The 13,693-nt window shown below is 47.5% G+C and overlaps 1 protein-coding gene across 1 annotated transcript in view; it reads left to right on the plus strand.

Moving 5' to 3' along the window:
• The window catches only part of AGAP1 (ArfGAP with GTPase domain, ankyrin repeat and PH domain 1), a gene marked incomplete at its 3' end in the record, with an annotated part of 314,049 nt that extends 300,362 nt beyond the window's left edge, over window positions 1–13,687 (plus strand). Inside the window, exons 19-20 of the mRNA XM_031063812.1 lie at window positions 12,497–12,752; window positions 13,619–13,687. Coding sequence (XP_030919672.1) covers window positions 12,497–12,752; window positions 13,619–13,687 — 325 coding nt within the window. The remainder of the gene's footprint in view (window positions 1–12,496; window positions 12,753–13,618) is intronic.
• Between the last annotated feature and the right edge of the window lie 6 nt (window positions 13,688–13,693).

Below are 13,693 nucleotides of genomic sequence, written 5' to 3' on the forward strand. Positions count from 1 at the left end.
TCTTCCGAGGTTGAGGTTTTTTTGTGAAGGGACTCCATAAAAATTTAGAATGACTGGGGGCAGGGGCAGTTTAGGAAGTAAAATTTGGTCCTGCCATGATTCGAGGGGGCCTTGCCTGGCTGAGAAGCAGGGAAGTGAAGGTTGCTTTGGGAATTCTTGCATTAGGAGATCCTTGTTCTTTAAGTACACCCAACATGGATGTTACATCTGTAACCCCACCTAAGGCTGGGTCAGGTTGGGTTGGTCATGGCCCCAAGCCTGCAGGAGCTCGAGGAACATTTGGATATCACACTCAGGGATGCACAGGGTGGAATTGTTGGGGTGACTTGATGATCCTTGTGGGTCCCTTCCAACTCAGGATATTCTCTGATAGGTTTCTGCATGTGCTTCTCCAAGGTCTGTACCCAGCTTGAGAAGCAAAAGAAAAGGAAAATACATTCCTGGTGACTTGTGTTCCTGAGCAGGAGGCATCTCCATGCTGCCATGGGTTACAAAGCTAAAACTAAAGGCTGTTTCTGGCCTTGTTCAGCAAAAATGAAGCAAAGAAGAGCATCCAAAACGCAGTGCTGCTTGCACAGAGGAAAAGCTGTGATTCAAGCTGTGAGCAGAGGTTTAAAGCAGATGCTAAACCTTCCAGAGTATTTATTGGTGTATTTTTGCTCTCTCTGAATTCCCAAATGACACTTGTGGATGTCACAGGGTGGGAAGCTGAGGGAGCTGCTGATTGCTGGTATTGACAGAGCCTTGCATGGTGCATGGTCAGGTACAAGGATGTAATTTAAGCACGGTGTTCACGGCTGGCTTGCGAGTGACGGCGAAACTCCCGCGTGTGACGCGTGTAATAAATCTGCTCCGGCGCAGGATTAATGTGCTATTCAAAGTGATTATTTACCATTTGAAGTTGAGACGTGGCTGTGCACCAGGAGGAGCAAAATAGCTGAGCGCAAGGCATCGGGGAAGGGTGCTCTGAGGGGAGAAGGAGAGAATACCTGCCTGCATTGTTTCACCAGTGCGGTCCCGGGTAACGCTAATGAAAATTGCACTTGAAATGCAGGATTGATTTGTGATGAGCTCAGCCCTAAAGAGTACATTTGTGGAATGATAACCTGATTGGTGGTGCTGCCTCTTGAAGGGCTGAGGGGGTCTAATTGGCATATAACGCACTATAAATTTATTAGCAGCCTCTGCTTCCCCATTGGTGGGCCTTCTCCTGCTAACCACCAGGAAATTACCAATTTTCAGGAGTTACTCACTCAAGTCGTGCTGTGTCTGGGTTTTACAAAGAAATCTCCATTGCTGCTCTCTCATAAATCCTGGCTCAGAGCTCCTGCAGCTGGAAGGGGTCACTTGTGCAGTGGACAGCTTGGACACCTTGTGTTGGCCACTCAGCTTGGGCCTCCTTGGCTCATCCTGGCTCGCCACAAGCCCAAGGTGCACAAAGACCATTAGGAGGGAACAAGTCTGTTTGGCAACCCCTGGGCTGGGAGCAGAAATGACAGTTTTTTAGCAGTCCATTTCCAGGGCTTTGATGGTTCTTGTTGATACATTCAGCCCCAGGGCATCTGGGGCAGTAGAGGATATACCCACTGTTCGTTTTTGGATTTATTTTTTTTTCAGGAGCACAATAGGAATATTCAGGAGCCAGTGTAATTATTTCAGTGAGTTCACTTTTAAGATTGAGTCACAAATTAGAAAATAATATTCACATGTTTCTTCTAATTGGTAACAGATTAGGGATATTTTATCTTTTTTAAATAATTTCCAAATGTGGCCTAAAGAGGGATTTGCAGGGAGGTAGCTGAGAGAGAGAGAGAGAGAGAGAGCGCGTTTATGCACCAGGATCACTTGGGCAAGAGGCTTTCATTCCTCAATTCTGGCTTTAATTCAGCCTTTAAATCCCTGCACAGCTCCCTCTGAGTTGCTCTCCAAGTGGAACTTGCTGTCACTTTTGGCAGGTGTCCCCCATGTGGATTTTCTTTGCTGTCTGTGGGTTTCCCACTGTCAAACATCCACCTTATGGCTTGTAAATGATAAAAGCCCAAAGCTTTGCAAGTGATTAATAGGCAGAGGTGCATTGGGAAAGCATCAGCAGGACCTGAGCAGTTCCATGTCTTCTGAAAGCCACTTCCATCTCTAGTCTCATCTTTTTGGGAGACATTTGGGCAACTCTAGTGTTGCACATCCCATTGTTGGAAATACACAAACAAACAAAAAAATTATTGAGATTTCAGTTTTTTAGTCAGAGGAACCTCATGGATTTCTCTGGGTGTTAACTGCTGAAGATTCTCAAAGCTTCATCCCTTCTTATTCTATGGAAATTATTCATCCGCTTGGCTTTTCCAGAAACATGAGCAGGTCTACCAAAACAGTCTTTTTTAGCTAATTATGATTTATGGTTTGAGAAGGGCATCAAACACCTGCAATCCACTAAAACAGAGGTGGAGGGAAGTCCCATCACTTGCTGAAAAGTGGGGATACTTTGGGGTCTCTGCCTTGCCAAAAAAGGCATAGTTTTTCCTAAATAAAAACAGCCATTAATAAATGAGACTGATGGAAGGTTCTGATGACATCAACAATTTCTGTAGAGTCCTTGGCATCAGTGAGATGGTTCAGGTTGGATATTAGGGAAATTTCTTCACTGAGAGAGTGGCTAAGCATTGCAAGGACTGCCTAGGGAGGTGGAGGAGCCACCACCGCTGGAAGTGTTCAAGGAATGAGTGGACACAGAAATAAGTGTCTTGGGCACATGGTGTTTGGTTGAAGGTTGGACTTGATCTTGGAGGTCTTTTCCAAACTTCAGGATTCTGTGGTACTTGGGATGCAAATGAGGAGACATCAGAAGGTGAGGGGAGCAGAAGGGAGAGCTCCAAGTCGCTTGGGAAGAGTTGGAGAGGAGAGAGGTCCCTGCAGCATCTCTGGAATGTGGATCCCAGAAATGCTGTCCACGGGGATCATCCAGCTGCTTCCCAGCCCCTGGACCTTCCCCTCCAAGCTTGCCTGCCTCCCACTGCTGACTTGTGCAGAGCAAGCAGTTGGTTTTATTTGCTTGCTGCTCCAAATGTGTTTTTCTTCAGAGTCTGTGCTCAAATACAATGTTTATTACTTGTATTTTCTCTTTTATGTCTTACATAAATTCAGTGTAATGGTTGGAGGGTGTTCTTCTTTCCCAAATACTCCAAAGAGCATCATCTTACTGCTTCTACTGGAATTAAGAAGCAATTAAAGCCCAGTGAAAGGACTTTGTTTCTCCTTGCAAACCAAACTATAAGAGTTACTGTTAACAAAGGATCAAGAAACATTTCTGAAGGTCTTCGTGAGGCATTGCAATTAAACCAGGTTTTGATCCTCTTGTAAAGATTGGGTTCTCCTGGAGCCCACAACATGTTTTTACCATTTTGGATCAGTTGGACTCGATGATCCTAGAGGTCTTTTCCCACCTTATTGATTCTATGATGGAAGCCTCAAGCAAACTCTCACTTGAGATCTCTTTCTACTCATTTGAGATCTCATTGTATCGCTGCCTGGGGTCTCTGCACAAATCCCCAACGGGACGGCACTGCTGGGGAACGCGTCTCGAGCTGTTTATCTTCCAGCATCAGTCTCATTACCTGGTTATGACAATGGGAAGATGCCAGCAGCTCACATCCCCGGCAGCAGACAAAGAACTTCATGTTACAACTTCCTTTAAAAGTTTTTGACCAATCACACAAAGCAGAAGCATATTGACAGTAGTTCTATCTAAGCACTGTAAGCACACGTACCTTCAGTCAAACAAGGCTTGCTTCTTTTGGATACAATTCCTGCTTGTAAGCATTAAAATACAATCCACAGGGCTCCATTGCTAGGCTTAGAACTTCCTAATATCTTGGTAGATAAACTTTTCTGTAGCTTAGGGAGTTATGCTAGCCAAGCATTAATACACAGACCATAGTTCTATTTGTCCTTACTTTTTGACATGATTTTTCTGCTGACTTATTTTATGGCTACAGTTTAACTCAAATCACAGTTCTGCTGTCTCTGAGACCTGCCTTTTGCAGCTTTCCCAAAACCCTCTGATTTTATGGATTCCCATATCTTTCTGCTCTGGAAGTCTGTCAACCCCCTCCAAGTGGTTTTTTCCCCCTTTCCTCATTATTTATAAGGCACTCTCAGTTCTGCTGCTCCTCCACTTCCCAGCAGGACGAGCAGAGGAGAAGCTCCATTTCTCTTCCTCGACGCGTTTGCCACGGGCTGCATTCCGGAGCCGCTCACATCAGGCACTGTTGTGGTATCCCTAATGCTGTGTGATGGCAGGAGCCCAGCCCTGCTCCATGCCACCGTGGGGACACTCACACAGCCACCTCGCTCCATCTCCCACCTGGCACACATTATTGAGATTTATGCCTTGCAATTTTTGTGTGTCGCTCCCCGTCCGCCACCTCGGAGAAGTGTCACTGTCACATTTTCTGGAAAAATCTCTTTGCCCGGGATTCTTCTCCTGGGAAGCTAAGAAACCTCAGAGAAAAATGAAAACAAGAATTATCTGATTTGCTTCTCCTGTGTTTTGCTGCTTTGGAATGTGTTTGGACGTTGTTTACCCACAGGTGGTTGTTTCATTGGTTTCATGTGAATTGTTTTTACTCATTGGCCAGCTGGGGCCAAGCTATGTCAGACTCTGAGGAGAGAGTCACAAGTTTTTCATTAGTATCTTTCTAGCCTTCTGTCTGTACACTTTCTCTATTCTTTAGTATAATTTAGTATAGTTTAGTATAGCATTCTATAATATAATATAGATCATAAAATAATAAATTAGCCTTCTAAGAACATGGAATCAAATTCATCATTTCCTTCCAATGTCAGGGCACTCCGAAAATATGAGAGAGAAGGTTTTAGCATTTCTGTGCAACTGTTGCAGCTTTTGGCTTTTTTTAGGTAATATTTGTGGTGTGCCCAAGTGTTGAGGTTGACCACCCAAGAAATGGAAGCGGTTCACTTGTGTGTCTAGAGCCACACAGTGATAACTCATTTATCAGCCTTTTTTTTGGGTAGCCAGCACAGTGATATGGTTTGGGTTAAATTTTGTGTGGATGTTTACCTTGGTACTGATGTGCCAGCAGATAAAAGGAATCAGATCCTGAACTCAGGAGCTTTCCTGTTGATCAGCAGAGGGTGGGTGTGAGGGAGCTGTTGTTCCTGGGTTTTGCTTTCCAGACTGTTGTAAAGTCTCTCCTTAGAAACCTTAGGAGAAATCCATCTTCCTCCACTCTTCACGCTGGTTTTTAAATTATTTTCACCGATCTGTGTGTTTAAAATCACAGTCACACAATGGTTTGGGTTGGAAAGGAGCTTAAAGGTCATCCAATGCCACCCCTGCCATGTCAAGGACACCTTCCACCATCCCAGGGTGCTCCAAGTCCCATCCAACCTGGCCTTGGACACTGCCAGGGATCCAGGGACAGCCACAGCTGCTCTGGGCACCCTGTGCCAGGGCCTGCCCACCCTCCCAGGGAGGAATTCCTTCCCAATATCCCATCTAAACCCACTCTCTGTCAGTTTAAACCCATTCCCCCTTGTCCTGTCACTCCAGACCCTTGTAATCAGCTCTCCCCAATTTTGTTGTTGACTCCCTTCAGGAACTGGAAGGCCACAATTAGGTCTCCCCTGGGCTTTCTCTTTTCCAGGCTGAACATTCCCAATCCTCTCAGCCTTTCCTCATAGCAGAGGTGTTCCAGACTTCTGATTGTCTATGTGGTCTCAGGACTGTGCTGAGCTCCAAATCCTTAGAGTTTACCATTGTTAGGGTTTTTCCCTCTGAAATGTCACTGGCAATGCTGTTTCAAAAAATTCTGGGGCTTTTGGGGTTAGAGGAAAAGGACAACTTGTGGCTTCTTCAAGGTTTTTATTAAATCTCTAGGGACTGTTTTCATTTCACATAATGGTACAGAACAAAGAAAAAACCTGGATTTTTATTGAGAAAAGATTTAAACAACTTGCAGGGCTTAGAGCTGTCACCCTTGGGATCTTTATTCTCAACTTAATAAGCCTTATCTTAGTACTCACAGTATCCCCTGCTGTTGTATGTCACAGTTTTTGCTTAACTTTACACGGAGTAAACCTCGGGTGTGATATATTTTATCGAGTAAACCTTAAAAATTATTAGATGGAGTGCCGTGCAATGAAAACAGAAGTTGGCTGCAATTTTTTGTGATAAATCAGAGCCCACAATTGAAGAGTATTTATCTGAAAGGCCTGAAGTCAGTAAACCTTGATGTCTTGGCCAGGCTGGTCGTTAATGTTGGGCAGCAATAAATCCTGCACGTGCATTAATGCTTCAAGGAGTGCTGCTGCTTATTCCATGGTGGGGTAACCCACAAGTGCAGAAATAGCAGCTGTTTTGGAGCCCTGTGTAGGGGAATGCTGTCAGGAGAGAGGGAAAAAGGTGGAGGAGCTCCTCCAATTCCAAATAACGATGATACTGGTAAGTGCCAGGCAAGCCGTGATTAATTTGAGAAGCACATTGAGCTCTGCACAAATGAGTGATCTCTGTCCCTCACACACAGCAGGGCTTTTTTTTTTCCCCTGAAACACACAGCTGAAAGGAAAACTGAAAAATGGAATAGGAGAGTTAATGGTGGAGAAGGTCCAGAGCTGGGGGCTGCAGGAAGCGAGTCCCTGACAGTGTGAGGTGCTGCTGGTGGGAAACTGCCTTCATTTCATACAATCCTGGAATGGTGAGGGTTGGAAAGGACCAAGATCATCTCCTTCCAACCTCCTGCCGTGGGCAGGGACACCTTCCAGCATCCCAGGGTGCTCAGATCCTGGCCTTGAACTCTTCCAGGGATTTGTGCCATTTGGTTTGGTTGAAAAGGACTGAGAGTAGAAGTAACCTGAATTTGGCATGACTTTGCAGCGCTGAATTGTCTGTCTCCTGGACCAAAATTTGAAGAGTGTGTTGAACGCAGTCCTCAGGCAGATAAGTTGCCCATCAGACAGCAACTAAATCATTTCCAGGCTGGGTTACCACACTGCTCACTTGGACCAGAGTCCAAGGCAAGACACGGGCTGGCTGATCCACGGCTTTCCTGTGGGACTGCCCTTCGTCCGTCAGGGATGTTTAACTTGTAAGAAGTAATAAGCTTAATAGATAGACTTTATTTAATTATTAATGATCCCTTTCTGTCCTTACAGCTCATAAAACACCCTGTAGGTTGACAAAACACTCATAATATTGATCAGGAGCCAGAGAGATATTTATTTCCTCTTTGCCCCGGCGCGCATAAATCGCGCTCGGTTCCCTGGGCGGGCGGGATTTACAGTGGGCCCGTTTCTTCAAAGCTCTCAGTAATTAAGGGATAAATACCCATCGGTCTTTGTTTGCTGTCTGGAGCCCTCTTGTTTGCCAGGGACCTGGATATTCCCGGTGGGCTCGTGCCTTCCCCCTTAGCAACGCGGCGGGGCGGGGAGGCATGCGGGGCGCGGAGCCGCTCAGCTGCTCAGCGCTGCCTTTGCAATGCAGCACAGGGGTCTTCTCCTGCAGAGAGAGAGGAAGCCCCTGTGTTTTCTCAGCACATTGTTCCCAGCTCCTCTTCCATGCCTCTCCTCCCAGTTCCTGCTTTGCTCGGAGCAGGAAGGCACTTTGGAAATTCCTTGCTGCTAGCCCCTTTCTTCTCACCCTCTCTTCTTCTCTGCGCTTTTGCTGTTGCAATTAAAAGCATCGTGAACCTTTCTCCAACATTTCAATCCTGCTCCCCACCCTCGGTGTTTTCCTTTTACCCATCCCAACCCTGCATCACCAGCCCTGTCCAAAGCAGTGCCATTTTTTGGGATCATGTTTAATGGGGAAGCCCCGGCACATGCAGCTGCCCGGCGCCGGTCATTAGGTGATATGTGCTCCTTGTGTGCTGGACCACAAAGCTAATGACACATCCTGGGGCTCTTCCAGGAGTTTGGGAGGTGCAGTGGCTTAGATTTACTTCATTTTCTTGGAAGAGACACATTAACCTTGTCAGCTGGCCAAGAGGAGAGGAAATTTGGCAGAGCTCTTGCTGAGCTGGCCAGGTTACCGTGGCGTTAAAGGGTTGTACTTCAGTGAGCAACCAGAAATGGCAACACACGGGCACAGCACCTGCACAGCCACCGTGGAGACACCACTGAGAGGCCTCCTCTCTTACAGAATTAGTTCCTGTAGCAGGAGAGAAGAAAGGATGAAAAAAAATCAGGAGCTTTTCAGTGTTGTCAGAGGTGTGGAGGATAAAACTGCACTTCAAAGTGCTTGTAAGGAGCCTGCTCTCATTTCTGGTGGTGGGAAATCGATGCTGTGCCATGGTAAATACCTGCTGTCCACTGTCTTTCTAATTCAACCTTCAGAATTCGTTCCAGCTTTTTAACAAGTGGTGAGTAAGTCTGGATAACAACATGACATTTTAGTCATCCTTTTAGTCGTGCTTTGGGAAGAGCAAGGTTGCTCTTGCTCTGGAGCTGTGAAATTCTGATGGCAAGTTCCCAGGCTCTCCAGCCACGTGCTGTTGCCCACTCAGGCAATTCTGGGTCACTGCATGAGCACCACTTTTTTTCCCACCCTGCACATCCTCTTCTTGTTTGCCTGCTGATGTGACTCCACCAAATATCTGTGAGGGACAAGTGGAGGTGAAGGCAGAGGTGAATGGGAGCGAGGAGGAGTCAGGATGGAGGCTGGATACCAACAGGATGAGGCTTCTGATGGCATTGGTAGGGTGGAAAACCCAGTGCAGCACATGATGGGGCTGAGCTGTGTGGGATGTGGGCTCCTCAGGGAGCATCTCCAGTGCAAGCCCACGGCTGGGGAACACAGGGCAGCTCCTGGAGCGAGGCTGTGCTGGAGGCAAATCTGCTTTTTCTCTCCTCTGATGCTCCCTGCTTACCCTCCCCCCTTCCAGTGCCCAGTATTTATGTTTCCACATAATAATGATGTGATGTGGCTGGCAGAGTAATTTAAATAATTGGACATTATCTTGAGAAGCAAGCACCTAATTAGATCAAAATAAACCGAGAACTGAAATTTTCATCTGTTTCTAATAACCTTTTACCTGTGTACAGTGCTGCTGCTGCAGCAGGGATTTCGTTATTCCCACCACTCTGTGTTCTTGGGGTTCACGAGTGATGGAGGCTCCTGCAGGAGCAGAGAGCTTGGTGGCACTTTTGGGACAAGATTGGTGACTCATTCCTGCTTCTGTGGAGTGTTTTGCAGTGATGCTCTGCTGTGTGTGCCCCTTGTGTGAGGGGCAAACACACTGAGGTTTGGAGTCTGTATGATCAGGTATTTAGAGAGAAAAGGCTTAAAGAACTTCTGACCTTGTTGTTCATTTCTCTAAGTTTATCTAGGAACTTATAATCTATTAGTTTTGCTGCATATGAGGAAGAGGCAGCTCAGACCTTCTCCAGTGTTTGGTGTCATTGGGACCATCAGAGCACATGAAGATGTTCCTTCTACAGCACAGCAGCTTTGATTTGCTCCTGAGACAAGGACTCCACAGCTGAAAGTTCACTGAAAGAGTCTTGGTTTGGCTTTGACAACTACAGCTGGAAGTGCCTGGTATGGAGAGGGTCATTTAGAATTGCCCAGACTTGCAATTAGGGAGGAAAAGAGGGCAATATTTACTAGCCTTTATTTTAGGGACTGGTTCAGTGTCTTTCTCCTGATGAGTTGCTCTCCCTCACACTTCCTCATGCTCTTCTTCAGTTGATTTATTTAAAGGTATGTCAGTGCTGGCTGAAATGAAACACTGTGCCTCCTCTTCCTGCTTATTGCTGACCGCTCCAATAATTCATTTTTTAGCTCATTAACTAACAGGGGATGTGAGCAGTGGTCCTCCGGGGAACTGCAATGAGGTTAAGTGATCTACTGCTGACAACTCTGCTCTTGGACTGGCCTTCCTTGGGGGAAATGAAACCTCAACCAAGACAAGCTGTGGATCCTAGAAGTGAAATTGGGGCATCAGAGCAACAATTGCAGTATTTATGTCTTGTTGTCAGGGTTTCTGAGATGAATGCGAGCGGCGGAGCTGCAGCTGTCTCCCAGGAAAGTCCCCAGGACTTCCCATCCAGATGAAAGGGTTTGTGCCAGAGATGGAGGCAGGATGTGTGTGGACATTGGCTTTCTTAGATTCTCATTGGAAAGCAGTCCCTGTGTGTTGTGGCTGCCCATGAGGTGTACTCCAGTGTGCTTTTCCTCCTACCTGTGATGAGGTTTTGTTTTCATCCATAACACCCAAATATTCCTTGTGCCCAGTTTGTTGAAAAAGACCTGAATCTCATTCCATACTGATGTCAGTGACGTGCTGCCCCAAATGTCTGAGGCCTCTGAAACACCTTTATTTTGATTCATAGTTCCACCACGACCCTTGATGTGACTCCAAAGGTGGAACTGGACCTTACTGAGTGAATTCAGTTGGTGCCCAGCACTGAGGCAGATGGCAGCACATTGCCCTTCCTGTGACATTGGCTTCTAAAGAGTTTCCTCTTCTTTCCCCAGCCTTTTGAGGCAGTAGGACAGAACTGAGCAGGACTGGGGCATCCCTATCTCTCTTTCTTGCATCCTTCCAGGAGCATCAGGGTTGTGAAAATGTGCAGAGCAAATGTGAAATTGGTGCTGATAGATTTGTGAACCTGCCAGCCTCAAGCTTGGAGAGCCTCTACCTGAACTAAGCAATTATTCTCTCTTTTTAGCCTTACTGTTACAGTTTAGGCTGAATGGTGATTGGAAGTGGGAGATTTGTGTCAAACAGCTTTTTTTTCTCTGTAGAAAAGGACTTTTTCTTGAGCAACCAGTGCTCTGATAGGAGTGAAAAGTTTCTCTCACTCCAAAAATGGTCTGGGGGAGAGGGAAATTAATTTACAGACCCTTGACTAAGCTAAAAAATAGTACTTAGATATCTGAGGAGTATTTTGCCTGTAGGATGTATGGACATATGAAAAATAAATTCCCAGAGCCCTGGTGTGTGTTAGTGTGGGTGAACAGCACAGCTTGAATCACCTCATTTTCCAGTGTGGCACATTTTAAACGTGTAGTGGATGTGTTGATTATACTCTCAGTACCTCTGTGTGAGTTTAAAAATCATCTGAGATCTTTGCTAACATCCTTGAAGATATTGGGAGCAGAGCTGTTGCAAGAATGCCCATTTTATTGTAGATAATTTTGTGTTACTTTATCCCTTTCGTGGCAGTGGTTCTAGTTTGGCTTTTTACCTTAAAAAAATGTAATTAGAAAAACCATGAATTAAAGATTCTGATAACAGAACTCCTTTTCTTCCTCCTCTCCATCTGGAATACCTGCAGCCATACTCCATTTATCAGATCCTGCCATCAAAGGTTAATTTGCAACTGCCCAAATGGGTTGTGGAGGGTTGATTTTTGGTTTTTTTTTTTTGGTGTGTCTTTTAGTTTGCAGGAGCCATTCAGAGGCTTGAGGTAAAAGAAGCACTCTCTGTGCAAATTTTCTCTTTGCACTTTTGCTCTGAAGAAAAGCCCTAACCCTGTTTGTGGGGCAAACTGTGGCCGGGGCAGGGAGGCTGTGCCTGCTTTGGGAAGCTGTGCCTGAAAGCATCCAGGCAGGTCACTGCAAGGTCACTCCACATGTCCCAGGAAATGATGCAAAACTAATCCAGATTTGCTGGTGGAAGGAGATGTTTACATTAGTATTTAAAAACAGATTAGGGCTAACCTGACACTAGATTACTGGGAGCAGTGTAAACATGGCTGAAAGGCGTAAACAGAGCTTGGCCTTTTGTACTCCAGAGGAGAGAATCTGTCACCAGGACCCAGTTGCCTGGCTCAGGTGATGTTTGTGGTTTTCACAAGCTGAGCAGATTACCTGAGGGACCTCTAAATGGGACTTTTTTTGTCTGGGGCTGCTGCTCTCAGATCATGTAATTGTATGGTAATTTTTGAAACGGGGCGAGTGGAGGGCCTTGTTTGTAGTCCTTGTTCTGCTGTAACCTGATAGCACCAGAAAGCTTCTGATGGTTCTTTGATATATCAGGAGGAAAAGGTGCTTCAAAGCACTGGTTTGAATGTTGGCAAAACAGGAGGAAATCATCCTTATGCCTTTGGGAGCATTATTCAGCTTGGAGGGGGACAAAGCCCCCATTTGGTTACTTCTGGTCTGGGTTACAGAAATGGGGTGCATTTTTTTGCAGTGTGTTCTCCAGCCTTGAAGTGGAACCTGGCTGCTTCTTGTGTCTTTGTGACCAAGGTGAGGGCTCTTGCCCTGACCTCTTGCTGGCCCAGGGCTTTTAAAGACCTCCTGGCTGTGGGCACAGCATCCATCAAGGAGGATCCTGAGCACTGGAACAGAAAGGTGGGCAACACAAGTATTGCTAAAAATACAAAGTTTGGGTGAACTGCTCCTAAGGTTTGGGTGAACTGTTCCTGTGAGGGCTTTCTTGACATAAATTTGAAAGGGGAAATTACCTCCTTGTTGATTGAGCACTGTGGGCTGCAACACCAGCTGAGAGTGACCTGTCCCCTCTGGCTCCCCTAGGGAAGAAAAAGAGCTCTGGATACGCGCCAAGTACGAGCAGAAGCTCTTCCTCGCCCCTCTGCAGTGCCTGGAGCTCTCTCTGGGCCAGCACCTCCTGAGGGCCACGGCCGAGGAGGACTTGAGGACGGTGATCCTGCTGCTGGCCCACGGCACGCGGGACGAGGTCAACGAGACCTGCGGCGACGGCGACGGGCGCACGGCCCTGCCCCTGGCCTGCCGCAAGGGCAACGTGGTGCTGCTGCAGCTCCTCATCTGGGTAAGGACTCCTGCCAGGGGCCAAGTCCCTCAGCAGGATGGGCCAGGACTTGTCCTGGAGGGCTTCATGGCCTCCTCAGTCCTGTAAGGACTCGCTGCCCTCCCTCAGGACGTTGCGCCAGGGCTGCTCCTGGAGGGCTTCATGGCCTCTCCAGCTGAGTAAAGGACTCCTGCCAGGGGCTAAGTCCCTCAGCAGGATGGGCCAGGACTTGTCCTGGAGGGCTTCATGGCCTCCTCACCTGGGTAAGGACTCCTGCCAGGGGCTGGGTCGCTCAGGAGGGTGGGCCAGAGCTGCTCCTGCAGGGCTTCAGGGCACCATGGCCTCAGGGTGGTGCTGCTGCAGCTCCTCATCTGGGTAAGGACTCCTGCCAGGGCTGGGCTGTGTCCCTTGGGAGGATGGGCCAGAACTGCTTCTGGAGGGCTTTATGGCCTCCTCATCTGGGTAAGGACTCCTGCCAGGGGCTGTGTCCCTCAGCAGGATGGGCCAGGACTTGTCCTGGAGGGCTTCATGGCCCCATGGCCTCAGGGTGTGTGTTCCTCACTGCACGCTTTCAGAGGGTGGTGGAAAAGCATATTTCTGCCTCTGCTGCTTGTTGGAGAGCGAGGGAGAGCATGGGAAATGAGGAAGGAGAGATTCCCTTAGCTGGAAATCTGCTGGGGCAGATTTTGTCCCACACGATTTTGTCCCTCCCTCAGAAACACTTTTTCCATACGTGGCTCAGCGCTGCCATGCTCTTGTTGCCAGGCTGCTCCCTCGCCCTCCCTCACCTCCAATCCCAAACCCCCTCCCCAAATTGTCACAGCACAGCTCCCAAGAGCTCCGGTGAGGTTTGTGGTTTGTGATTCCCCCCTCTTGTCACCCCGCAGTACGGCGTGGACGTGATGGCGCGCGACGCCCACGGGAACACGGCGCTGGCCTACGCCCGCCAGGCCGCCCGCCCG

The sequence above is a fragment of the Geospiza fortis genome, unplaced genomic scaffold (assembly GCF_000277835.1).
Source record: "Geospiza fortis unplaced genomic scaffold, GeoFor_1.0 scaffold179, whole genome shotgun sequence".
Lineage (NCBI taxonomy): Eukaryota > Metazoa > Chordata > Aves > Passeriformes > Thraupidae > Geospiza > Geospiza fortis.